Source organism: Zalophus californianus, chromosome 8 (assembly GCF_009762305.2).
Source record: "Zalophus californianus isolate mZalCal1 chromosome 8, mZalCal1.pri.v2, whole genome shotgun sequence".
Classification (NCBI taxonomy): Eukaryota; Metazoa; Chordata; class Mammalia; order Carnivora; family Otariidae; genus Zalophus; species Zalophus californianus.
In genome coordinates, this window is record NC_045602.1 from 39,259,362 (window position 1) to 39,271,914 (window position 12,553).

Below are 12,553 nucleotides of genomic sequence, written 5' to 3' on the forward strand. Positions count from 1 at the left end.
GCTTGTGATCCAGCGCCTATTGAATTCAGATTACCTCCCTCTGTCCACCCAATCAACCCCCAACAGGGTCAAAACTAGAGCAACATCGCCCCCTGCTGGACCCAGTGACCGTGAGCTTTCATCCAAGGTGGGCGAGGGGCGGGCCTCGTGGCGAGTGAGTGGAGGCCTTCCTTAGTGACTTGTAGTAAAATGCTCACCCTCCTGGAACTTCTATAACATAAATGGGTTCGATTGGGTCTTCTTGAGTTCACTCCCAACTCTAGATTCTAGATCCCTCCTCTCTCCTTCCCCTGCCAGAGGCCCTGAGGCACTCATTCCTCTTTCCACTCCCACCTCGTGGTCCTGTCCAGCCTACTCTGGCACCTCAGTTTCTGCCTCTGTGTTGCATTGAGCTCTGTGCCCTTCCGGGGCAGGGGCATAAGGCCAGGACCTGACCTTTTTTTTTTTTTTTTTAATTCAATTAATTAACATGTAGTGATTTATTAGTTTCAGAGGTAGAGTTCAGTGATTCATCAGTGGCATAGAACACCCAGTGCTCATTATATCAAGTGCCCTCCTTAATATCCATCACCCAGTTCTCCCATCCCCCACCTACTTCCCCTCCAGCAACCCTGTTTGTTTCCTACAGTTAAGAGTCTCTTATGGTTGGTCTCCCTCTCTGATTTTGTCTTATTTTATTTTCCCTCCCTTCCCCTATGATCCTCTGTTTTGTTTCTTAAATTCCACACATGAGTGAGATCATATGATACTTGTCTTTCTCTGATTGCCTTATTTCACTTAGCATAATACCCTCTGGTTCCATCCATGTCATTGTAAATGGCAAGATTTCATTTTTTGATGCTGAGTAGTATTCCATCGTACATATATACTACATCTTCTTTATCCGTTCATCTGTCCATGGACATCTGGCCTCTTTTCGTAGTTTGGCTATTGTGGACATTGCTGCTATAAACATTGGGGTGCAGGTGCCCCTTCAGATCACTACATTTGTATCCTTTGGGTAAATACCTAGTAGTGCAATTGCTGGGTTGTAGGGTAGCCCTATTTTTAACTTTTTGAGGAACCTCTATACTGTTTTCCAGAGTGACTGCACCAACTTGCATTCCCACCAGCAATGTAGGAGGGTTCCTCTTTCTCCGCATCTGCACCAACATTTGTTGTTTCCTGACTTGTTAATCTTAACCATTCTGATCAGTGTGAGATGGTATCTCATTGTGGTTTTGATTTGTATTTCCCTGATGATAAGTGATGTTTAGCATTTTTTCAATTGTCTGTTGGCCATTTGTATGTCTTCTTTGGAGAAATGTCTGCTCATGTCTTCTGCCCATTTCTTGACTGGATTGTTTGTTTTTTGGGTGTGGAGGTTTATAAGTTCTTTATAGATCTTGGGTACTAACCTTTAACTGATAAGACGTTTGCAAATATTTTCTCCCATTCTGTCGGTTGTCTGTTGGTTTGGTCGACTGTTTCCTTTGTTGTACAAAAGCATTTTATCTTGATGAAGTCCCAATAGTTCATTTTTGCTTTTGTTTCCCTTGCCTTTGGAGATGTGTCTAGCAAGACGTTGCTGCGGCCGAGGTCACAGAGGTTGCTGCCTGTGTTCTCCTCAAGGATTGTGATGGATTCCTGTCTCACATTTAAGTCTTTCATCCATTTTGAGTTTATTTTTGTGTATGCTGTAAGAAAACGGGGCCTTGACTTTCTTTAGGGGCCACTGTTTTTGGGGTAAGAGTGGGAAATGTGCTGGCTGCCCTATTAAGGTCCTTGCCATGCACAGAAAAATGAATTCTGTGGGAAATGGTGGGAGGGCTTCAGGCTCTGATTCAACCAGGGTGGATATTTTAGACTTCTGACAAGCTAGCCCAGAAAATGATGCAGAATGAGCAACTGAGAAGAGAAGAAGGTTTGCAGTCCTTACAATGACCCCACCTCCTCTCCATCATCAACTCTGCCTCAGAGGACCTGGCTGGTGCGGGTGCCCAAAACACACTGCGCCGCTTCTAGCCACCCTGCCTTTGCAACAGTATGTGCCTTCAGCCTGGCTCCCAAGCTCTACACTTGGCCTCCTTTAAGACTGGGTTAAGGCACAGCTGTGCGCATAGCCCTGGTCGCCCTCCCCCAGCCTCCCTCCGCCCCCCCCAAGGGTGGTGACTTCGGCTGGGCTCCTGTCCTTGCTGCACCCACCACATCCTGGCACCCCCATCTGGCGTCACGTGTTTCCTTGCCTGTCCCCACTGCTGGCGTGTCTCTCAGCACGGGGACCCGCAGAACTCGAAAAGGTCCCCTGAAACAGGACACCAACTGCACACCCCACCCATACCCCAGCTCCATGTAGCTCCTCTGCACCGCACTAGTACCTGGGGGGCCATAGAAACATTGTCCCCAGTCCAAGGGAGAAGCTGGCCATGGGGCAGAGGGGGGTCCTATTTCAGGGCTCCGCCTCTGGGCACATGTAGGAACATTCCTGATGGACAGTTCACCTCAGTGTCTGAGGTATGGAGAGGAGCTCATTTCTCTCATCCCTACTGGACTGAGAAGGTGCAGACCATCCTGAGAAGCCCTCTAACCCCCTCCATTCCGCCCCCACAACAGACGGAGTGGGGAGAAGCTGGAGGACTGGAGGAGGAGGGGGCGAGGGCAAAGCCCTGGGGTTTCTCGGTCTTTGCTCCCCTTCCCAAGCTCGCCTTTTCCGCCTCCCCTCTCCGTGCTCGCAACTCCCTCCTCCCGCTGCCGGAGGAGAAAACGCTTCTAAATGGGTCAGGTGCCGCACGACCAGTGGGAGCCTTTGCCGCCTGCGCTCTGGCGTTGGTGGGGAGCTGTGGAAACAATCGCCCTCCTCTCGCGCCATGTTTCCATTGCGGCGCCCCCCCCCCCCCCCCCCCCCCGCTTCCACGACTCACCGCCCAGGTACCTGAAGAGAACCGCTAAGATCCCCTCAGAAAGTTGCACCGGGGGGGGGCTTCCCGCCGGCAAGGTCACAGTGTAGAGAACGTGGGAGTGAAAGCTTTATGGTTGAGTTGAGGTGACTTCATGGATCCTCAGCCAGCGCCCAAAGAAAGACTGAACCATCTTGTGTAGAAAGAAAAATTTCCACTGACGTTTTGCTCCCTGCTCCTCTCTCTGCCCCTCACCCTGCTTGCGCGCTCTCTCTCGTTCTCTCTCTCAAATAAATAAATAAACAAACAAATAAATAAATAAATAAAATCTTTAAAAAAAATAAAGTTTCTATTTTGGATACACTGTATCAAGACAACAAATTGTGGAGAGAGAGAAAGAGAAAGAAAGAAAGAACAAAGAAAGAAGAAAGAAAAAGAAAGAAAGAAAGAAAGAAGGAAAGAAAAAGAAAGAAAGGAAAGAAAAAGAAAGAGAGAAAGAAAGAGAGGGAGGGAGGGAAGAAGGAAGGAGAAATGAGCCTTTTTATAGGTTTATTTTGTGACTGAGTATTTTTTGCCAGAGCCTTAACTGAGTACAGCAGGAGCCAGGACAGCCCAGAAACAAAAAGAGGAGCTAAAGTCTCAGATATTGTGGAAATTAGTACTGGACAATTGGTGAGAAATGAATCAGGTTCTCTAAGCACCAACAAAATGACATTCAGAGTGACAGAATTGAAAAGACTGACAAAACTAAGAATTATAAAGTATGTGGGTAAATGGAAACTCGTGCACAGCTGGTGTGAGGATAAAGTGGTACCATCACTTTGGAGAAAAATGTGCCCAGTAGCTATGGAGGTTGAGGAGAAGCTCATGTTCCAAGTTAGTCACGGCTCTCAAGGTCAATATCCTCTTGAAGTTCTTCTTCTTCCAAGTTGACACCCTAGGGAAAATCTTGTACATAGACTGTAGGAAATATTTACCAGGATGTTCACTGTAGCGTTGTTGATAAGAGCAAAGACTAGAAACAGCCTAAAGATCCATTAACAAAGGAATGGATAAACAGTGGCAGTTCTCATCATATCTTATTGCTCTTGTATCACCCCCAAATACGAAAGACTATGTACTCCTTCACTCATTGTTTTTCAAAGTTTTTACTGTGGTAAAATACATATAACATAACATCTACCATCTTAACCACTTCTAAGTGTAGAGTTCAGTGGTATTAAGTACATTCACATTGTTGTACAAACATCACCACCATCCATCTCCAGAACTCTTATTTTGCAAAACTGAAACTCTGCATCTATTAAATAATAACTCTCCATCCCCCAGGCCCTCAGCTCCTGGCAACTACCAATCTACTTTCTGTCTTATGAATTCTAGTACTCGATGTACCTCATGTGGTGGCGTCATACAGTACTTGTCTTTTTGTGACTGGCTTATTTCACTCAAAATAAGTTTCTCAGGGTTCATCCCTGTCGTAGTATAGGTCAAAATTTCCTTCCTTCCTTTTTTAAATTTGAATAATATTCCATTGTGTGGATATACCACATTTGCTTATCCTTTCACCTGTGGCGGGAGGGACACTTGGGTTGCTTCCACAGTGTGGCTATGGTGAATAACGCTGCTATGAACATAGGTGTGCTCCTTTATTCAGTTTTAACTTGACATCAAGCATTTTTCATCATAAATAGTTGTAAAATATATAGTTTCCAATGTGTTGTAAATATTGATGTTTTAAGATAAAAGCTTTACATCACTCTTTTTTAATTGTTTCTGATAGAATGTAAATAAATAATATATCAATTTTATTTCAGCCATCACGTTTTTTCCTTTAAAATTTTTTATTGTTATGTTAATCACCATACATTACATCATTAGTTTTTGATGTAGTGTTCCATGATTCATTGTTTGCGTATAACACCCAGTGCTCTACGCAGAACATGCCCTCTTTAATACCCATCACCGGGCTAATCCATCCCCCCACCCCCCTCCCCTCTAGAACCCTCAGTTTGTTTCTCAGAGTCCATCGTCTCTCATGGTTCGTCTCCCCCTCTGACTTACTCCCCTTCATTCTTCCCCTCCTGCTATCTTCTTTTTTTTTTTTCTTAAATATGTTGCATTATTTGTCTCAGAGGTACAGATCTGTGATTCAACAGTCTTGCACAATTCACAGCGCTCACCATAGCACATACGCTCCCCAGTGTCTATCCCCCAGCCACCCCATCCCTCCCACCCCACCCCCACTCCAGCAACCCTCAGTTTGTTTCCTGAGATTAAGAATTCCTCATATCAGTGAGGTCATATGATACATGTCTTTCTCTGATTGACTTATTTCACTCAGCATAACACCCTCCAGTTCCATCCACGTCATTGCAAATGGCAAGATCTCATTCCTTTTGAAGCCATCACCTGTTTTTAAAAGCAAGAATAAGGGGGTGCTTGGGTGGCTCAGTTGTTAAGCGTCTGCCTTCGGCTCAGGTCATGATCCCAGGGTCCTGGGATCGAGCTTCTCCCTCTCCCACTCCCCCTGCTTGTGTTCCCTCTCTTGCTGTGTCTCTCTCTAAAAAAAAGATTAAAATAAATAAATAAATAAAAGCAAGAATAAGTTCTTTAACTTTTGGAAATTTTTCATCATTCCTTTTTCCTCTCTAACTTAGAATTCTATCCATCTTCCTGCCTAGAAGTTTATTCTAATGTAATATGTTTTTATGCTTGAAGACCTTTTATTGATCATACTTCTCTGCCAGAAAAACATATAAATTGTAATTTTAATTTCCTGTAACCATGAATTTTTTAAGTATAAAAAATTTATTTAGATTATGCCATCATTACTGCTATGAGTAGTGTCGATGGTTTAAAGATAATATAAATTATGAACATTGAAAATTAAGGGTTAGGGGCACCTGGGTGGCTCAGTCATTAAGCGTCTGCCTTCAGCTCAGGTCATGATCCCAGGGTCCTGGAATCGAGCCCCGCATCAGGCTCCTTGCTCCGCAGGAAGCCTGCTTCTCCCTCTCCCACTCCCCCTGCTTGGGTTTCCTCTCGCTGTCTCTCTCTCTGTGTCAAATAAATAAAATCTTTAAAAAAAAATTAAGGGTTAAACATAAAAAGTAGCCTAGTGATAGTGGACTATAGTTGCAAGATGTTACCATTGGGGAGATACCGGGTAGAGTATATGAGATCTCTGTATTATTTCTTATAACTGCAGTATCAACCTATAATTATCTCAAAATAAGAATTTTTATAAAAAAATAACTTTGAGGAAAAATTCAGCTCTTAAAGAGATGGATAGGGCACAGTTAATGAACTTATTGCTAAAAAAGACAGGGTACAACACCAATTACTTTCGTACTTTTTTTTCATACAATATAAGCACTGAGAAATCTTGTCCCTATAAATTAATAGTTGGTTTTGTTATAGCAGAGTCACTACATCTTTTAACTCCCCCCCCCAAAATTTATTTATTTATTTATTTTTGCAAAACAAAACCATGATAGTGAGCTACCATCAGAAGTTCATCTTAATGATCTATTAGATGCTGTATTAGTTCCTAGGGCAGCTATAACAAAGTACCACAAACTAGGCGGCTCAACAAGAGAAATGTATTGTCTCACAGTCTGAGAAGTCTGAGGCAAGGCGCTGAGTCAGTTCCCTCTGAGGGCTGTGAGGAAGAATCTGCGCCGTCCCTCTCCCCTAGCTTCTGGCGGGTTGCTAGCCATCTTTGGGTTGCTTGGCTTGTAGAAGCATCACCCTGATCTCTGCCTTTATTTTCACATGGCATTCTCCCAGGGTATGTGTTTGTGTCCAAATTTCCCCTTTTTATAAGGATACCAGTTATACTGGATTACGATCCACCCTAATGACCTCATTTTAACTTGACTTTACCTCCGGTAAAACCCAATCTCCAAATAAGGTTACTTTCTGAGGTATTGGGGGTTAGGACTTCAACATATGATTTTCAGGGGGACACACACAATCCAATCCATAACAGTTGCCAACTCTAGTAGGTCTTCTTTCAGTTGTGTTGAAAGCAAAGACTTGGGAACCACTGACCTGTAAGTGGATTGACTACCATCTTTAGAATTATTCACTTCTCAGTTTCTGGAAGCGGACTCAAATAGGCTTTACCAATGTCTATTCGGCAGTTATGAACTGTACCATTCTTGCCTCACCTAGAAGCAATTGCCTTCACTGATGAACTTAGAAGGGGTTGGGGGAAATAGAAATATTTTTAATTTCAACACAAATTTGCCTAAACAATATTTTAATTTAATGTTTTCATTTTATCATAGTCTTTAAACTGTTTTCATCAAAACAAATTTGGAGCTAAGGTTTTACCTCATTTGATTCATTGCAAACAAAAATGCTGCCAACTAATCTCATTGGCAAAGTCAGTCTTCAATGTCAAACCAATTAGCAAATCAGATCTTGTGTTAAAAAAGAAAGTGTTTCCTTTTGCAATGCTGATGAATATGCTAGGAATGAGCACACATCCCATAATAACTGTCTGGCTTCTGCATTCTAGCTCTACGGAGAGAGGTGAGTAAAGTGATGAGGGCCAGGAGTTGGCCATAAGGTGGTCCAGCTCCAGTATTTCTCTCAGACAACCTCTTTGCCAGGATCTTGGGAACTTTCCTCAGGAGAAATGCTTATTCACAACTAAGGGAATGGACATGAAATGAAAAATATCTGGGTGTTTCCCTTTGATTGTTGCCCCAGAGAGTGTTGCACCTCCTGGGCATTGCACCAAATTAACGAAAAGGAGGGTAGCAGGTCTAAAGCAAGAGAAGAGCGATTATGAAAGAGGAGGCGGGGAAAGAGAATCAGCACGAAGACTAGACACAGACATTTGCTCCTGGGCAGATCCGTCTTAGGAAAGAGAACAAATGGGAGTTGAAGTTCTGGGAAATGAGCCCCTTAAAATAACGTGTATCCCCAAAGACAGCCAGACTCCTTGTTCCCCCAGGGTATGAATACTCTGGTTTGAGGATCACTGAACTGTGGAATATTCACAAGATAAGACTACTCTACAGCCTTTAAAATAAATGAACTAAATCTATATGTATCAACACAACTCAAAGACATACAGTATGACAATGTTTCTATATATTGAAACATTCTCCAGAAAAAGTGGGTGTGGCACAATTGGGTGGAATTGACAGGTATTTGTCATGGAGATAAAGCAAGGCCTTGTTAACTCTAGAACTCAAGGGCCTTTCTAGACCCAAACAAGCTAACTCCTTCCAAGGAGATGGTATTGTCTCTACAGTCTAGGATTGGCAAGAGGAGGCAGCAGGCCCTTGATTCCAAGTTGCCCCTGTAGTCAGTGTCTTAGGAGCCACAGGTCAGAGCCCTGATGAATCTCATACCACTGCCCTGCCGGGTTATGTGTTCCGGAATGCCTTCAATTCGTGTAAATTAAGATTACTTTATTTCCATGTTTTAAGAACAAACACCTCGAGAGAAACAAAGACTTGCTTAAATTTGGCACAGAAACTGGTTATTCTCTCTTTTTTTTTAAGATTTTATTTATTTGAGAGAGCGAGAATGAGAGATGGAGAGAGAGCACATGAGAGGGGGGAGCGTCAGAGGGAGAAGCAGACTCCCTGCTGAGCAGGGAGCCCGATGCAGGACTTGATCCTGGGACTCCAGGATCTTGACCCGAGCCGAAGGCAGTCGCTTAACCAACTGAGCCACCCAGGCGCCCCCGAAACTGGTTACTCTCTTACCTTATCTCTCTCTGGATGTTTTTAAAAATAAGGGACTTGCTTGACAGAATGCAGGAGTTCCCATGCCTTTATGCCCTCCCATGTGAGTGCCGCAGCTTGGGGCATGCGAGCTCACCTGGCAGTAAGGAGCAGGCCCTGCCCAGCCCTCTGCACACCTGGCCCTACTGCAAGCAAGCATCCCCAGAATTTTCACAAATTGCATCTGCTCTCCCACCTGCTGCAAGGCGGATGTCGTTGTGGTTGCAATGAGAATCCACCACATTCTGTAAAAAATATCACTGGGGTCACAAAGCCTCCTTGGTAGGTTTCACATGTCTTGGCATCCCCCCGCCCCACGCACCCTCTATCATGCTCTGTACAAAGGGGCTGCCTCCCCCATGGCTGACACTTCTCTTAGCTGCAAGGCTGGAAGGCCTCCAAGCCAGCTGCAGCTCTCTTTCAGCAGACCAAGATGGCCAGCCTGGACTTGACTGTTTCCTTGTCACCCTCAGTCATGTGGGTTAAGGGACAGCACTGTGTCTATACAGCCAGGGACACACACGCGCATGCATACATCTACATGCTATATGCTGTGAGTCACAGTTATAACTATCATTACAAAGGGTTTTCCTTCCCCAGCCTCCCTCATCTTCCATTTGAAAATGTAACATGTACTGAGCAAGTCCTCAATGATACAGATATATTGTATCTACTACAGCCCACTTAAATGTCCATTAACAGGGAAATTAAATTATGGAACACCCATAGAAAATGCACCCATTTAGAAGAATGAGGTAGATCTACATGTGTTGATATGAAAAGCTTTCCTTCTTCTACTATTAGCTAAAAAAGGGAGGTTGCAAAAAATGCATGTGTAGTACAACCCCATGTGTCTAAAATGACATATTAGGGGTACCTGGGTGGCTCAGTTGGTTGAGTGCCCAACTCTTGATTTCAGTTCGGGTCATGATCTCAGGGTCGTGAGATGAAGCCCCACCTCAGGCTCCACACTCAGCAGGGAGTCTGCTGGAGATTCTCTCTCTCTCTCTCCCTCTCTAAATAAATAAATAAATAAATAAATAAAATGATGTATAAACATCTGTTTATGCACAGACCATAGCTGAGGGACACACTCAACTGTCACAGTGGTTTTCTCTGGAGAATGGATGACAATGAGGAAAACTAAGGCAAGGAATTTTCCCTGTTTTTGTATTTTTTTTTGTTTTTGTATTATTTGAAGTTTTTCAAGAAAATATAACTCTTGTAATTTTAAAGACACTTTAAAAACATTTCTAAATATATAAATGCTAAATATTCCCCTCTTGCACTGTTGGTGGGAATGCAAACTGGTACAGCCACTGTGGGAAACAGTATGGAGTTTCCTCAAAAAGTTAAAAGTAGAACTACCCTATGATCCCATAATCAAACTACCGGGTATTTACCAAAAAAATTACAAAAACAAAGGCACCTGGGTGGTTCAGTCAGTTGAGCTCTGACTTTTGATTTCCCCCGCTCAGGTCATGGTCTTGGGTCCTGGGATCGAGCCCCAAGTTGGGCTCCAAGCTCAATGGGGAGTTTGCTTGGGATTCTCTCTCTCCTCCCTCAGTTCCTACCCCTGCTCCTGCTCTTTCTCTCAAATAAATAAATAATATATTTTTTAAAAAATACAGGGGCGCCTGGGTAGCTCAGTTGGTTGAGTGACCCACTCTTGATTTCAGTTCAGGTCATGGTCTCAGGGTTGTGAGATCATGCCCTGTGTCAGGCTCCACACTCAGTGGGGAGTCTGCTTGAGATTCTCTTTCTCCTTCTCCCTCTGCCCCTCCCTCCACTCATGCATGCGCGCTCTCTCTCTCTCTCTAAAATAAATAAATCTTTATAAAAAAACCAGGAAAACACTAATTCAAAGGGATACATGCACCCCTATGTTTACAGAAGCATTATTAACAATAACCAAATTATGGAAGCAGCCCAACTGTCCACCGATAAAGAAGATGTGGTATATTTATACATGTATTATTAGTAGCCATAAAAAGGAATGAAATCTTACCATTTGTAACGACATGAATGGAGCTAGAGAGTATAATGCTGAGGGAAATAAGTCAGTCAGAGAAAGAAAAACACCATATGATTTTACTCATGTGGAATTTAAGAAACAAAACAAATAAGCAAAGGAAAAAAGAGAGAGAGAGAGAGACAAACCAAGAAACAGACTCTTAACTATAAAGAATACACTGGTGGTTACCAGAGGGGAGGTGAAACAGGTGATGGGGATGAAGGAGGGCACTTGTGATGAGCCCTGGGTGATGGATGGATGTGTTGAATCACTATACTGTCCACCTGAAACTAATACAACGCTGTACGTTAACCACACTGGAATTAAAATAAAATAAAATATGTTAAATGTTCCACATAGGGGTAAGCACCTTGGATGATTTGAGAAGGGGAGGGAGCACACATTGAAATAAAAGAAATAGTAATATTTTTTTATAAAGCCCCATCCAACACAACATTTAAGTTCTACAAACACAGCTCAGCCCAAGCTATGATATGACACGGTGGGGAGGGGTGTCTGCAACACAGTCCTCACCAGGCAAAACCCACAGATGGGGCAGACACATGGAACAGATAATGCCACGTGGCTTGACTCTATCAAGTAGCAACAGTGTGAGGTGTATTCATTACGGGATTCAAAGTGGGAAGGGTCGGGCACCCTGAAGAAAGGAGAGGTGGGTATTCACTGAGGCTGGAAGGTTTCAGGATAGCAATAGGCAAGAAGGAAGGGGGCATGATGTGCCGGAGCCTGAGAGGGAAAACTGCCTCCACCCAGGCATTCACCCAGGCTTCACACGTGTCCCTGCCAAGCGCCTAAAGCCAAGGATACAGAGGAATGAGGTCCACGTCCTACAGCACTGGAGCTGGGGCCAGGGCTTAAACAGAATGGTATTTCAGTCAAAGGGAACAGCAAAGGCAAGGAGTCCAGAGTTTAGACAACATCAATTTCAGTGAGAATGCGGGGCCAGGGGACTGGGCAGAGGCTGGGAGGAGCCAGCACCCAGAGGCTCTGAGCCAAGCCATGTTTCAGCTTCCATCCAATCCTACAAGTCAAAGGAGGCTGCAAGAGTGACAGTCAGGTCCCCTTTATGAGAATCATGATCATGGCAGGGTGGCTGAAGGTGTGGCCAAGAGAGGGACTCATGTGGAGGCTGTTGTAGTGGCCCCAAGATAAAATGTTGAGGCTGTACGGTGATGTTTAGCAGTGGGGAGGAATCTCCAAGGGTGTGGTCAGCAGAGGACCTCCAGTCCCACACAAGGCAGGTGGCTGCTGCCCCCTGGTATTCCCCCTCCTGCTGAATACCCAGACTACCCTGCCTGAGACATGTGCAAGTCACCAATGCCTCTCCCTCCCCAAGCTTCAGTGCCCATCTCGCTAGAGCCATTCTGAGTGACTACAAAGGATGTGGACACCCTGCTTTCCTGCTTACTCTCACCTTCTTTACCTCTTGTAATCTCTCTTTACTCTCTGTCTCTGCCGTCCCAAGAAAGCCTTTTCCAAAGGTCATTTGCGAGCCTTTTTCTTCATCCTCAAGCCCGCAGCTCTTAACCGTCCCCAGCTGCCCTGCAAGCCCCTTTGACGCCCAGATCATGGATCCCAGCCTCCTCCCTGGGCTGGAAGGTGGCAACCGCGAAAAAGAGGGCGACTCTCCTCTGAGGGGCTTCGGGTGACATCACATCCTCCGAGCGCGAAATGTGGCTCCTCGGGCCGGCCGAAGGGCGCAACTTCCTCCCCTCAGCGTCCCACGGCTCCAGCACCTGTCCGCACGCGTCGCGCAGGGCGGAGCGCGCCATGGCCTCTCGGGTGACCGCCCTGCTCCTGCCTCTGGCCCTGCTGCTCTGTGAGTTTGCGACCCTCGGGGAGGGCGGGGGGCGGGGCAGACGAGGAGCGCGGGGCTCCGGTCTCAGCCTCGATGC

The 12,553-nt window shown here is 45.0% G+C and overlaps 1 protein-coding gene across 3 annotated transcripts in view; it reads left to right on the forward strand.

Annotated features, from left to right (window-relative positions):
• CD8A (CD8a molecule) overlaps nt 1-12,553 on the forward strand; it is a 34,928-nt gene that overhangs the window by 16,376 nt on the left and 5,999 nt on the right. For all 3 annotated transcript variants that reach the window (XM_027624164.1, XM_027624163.1, XM_027624165.1), the window contains exon 2: nt 12,172-12,477. In XM_027624164.1, coding sequence (XP_027479965.1) covers nt 12,330-12,477 — 148 coding nt within the window. In that variant the 5' untranslated portion in view covers nt 12,172-12,329. The remainder of the gene's footprint in view (nt 1-12,171; nt 12,478-12,553) is intronic.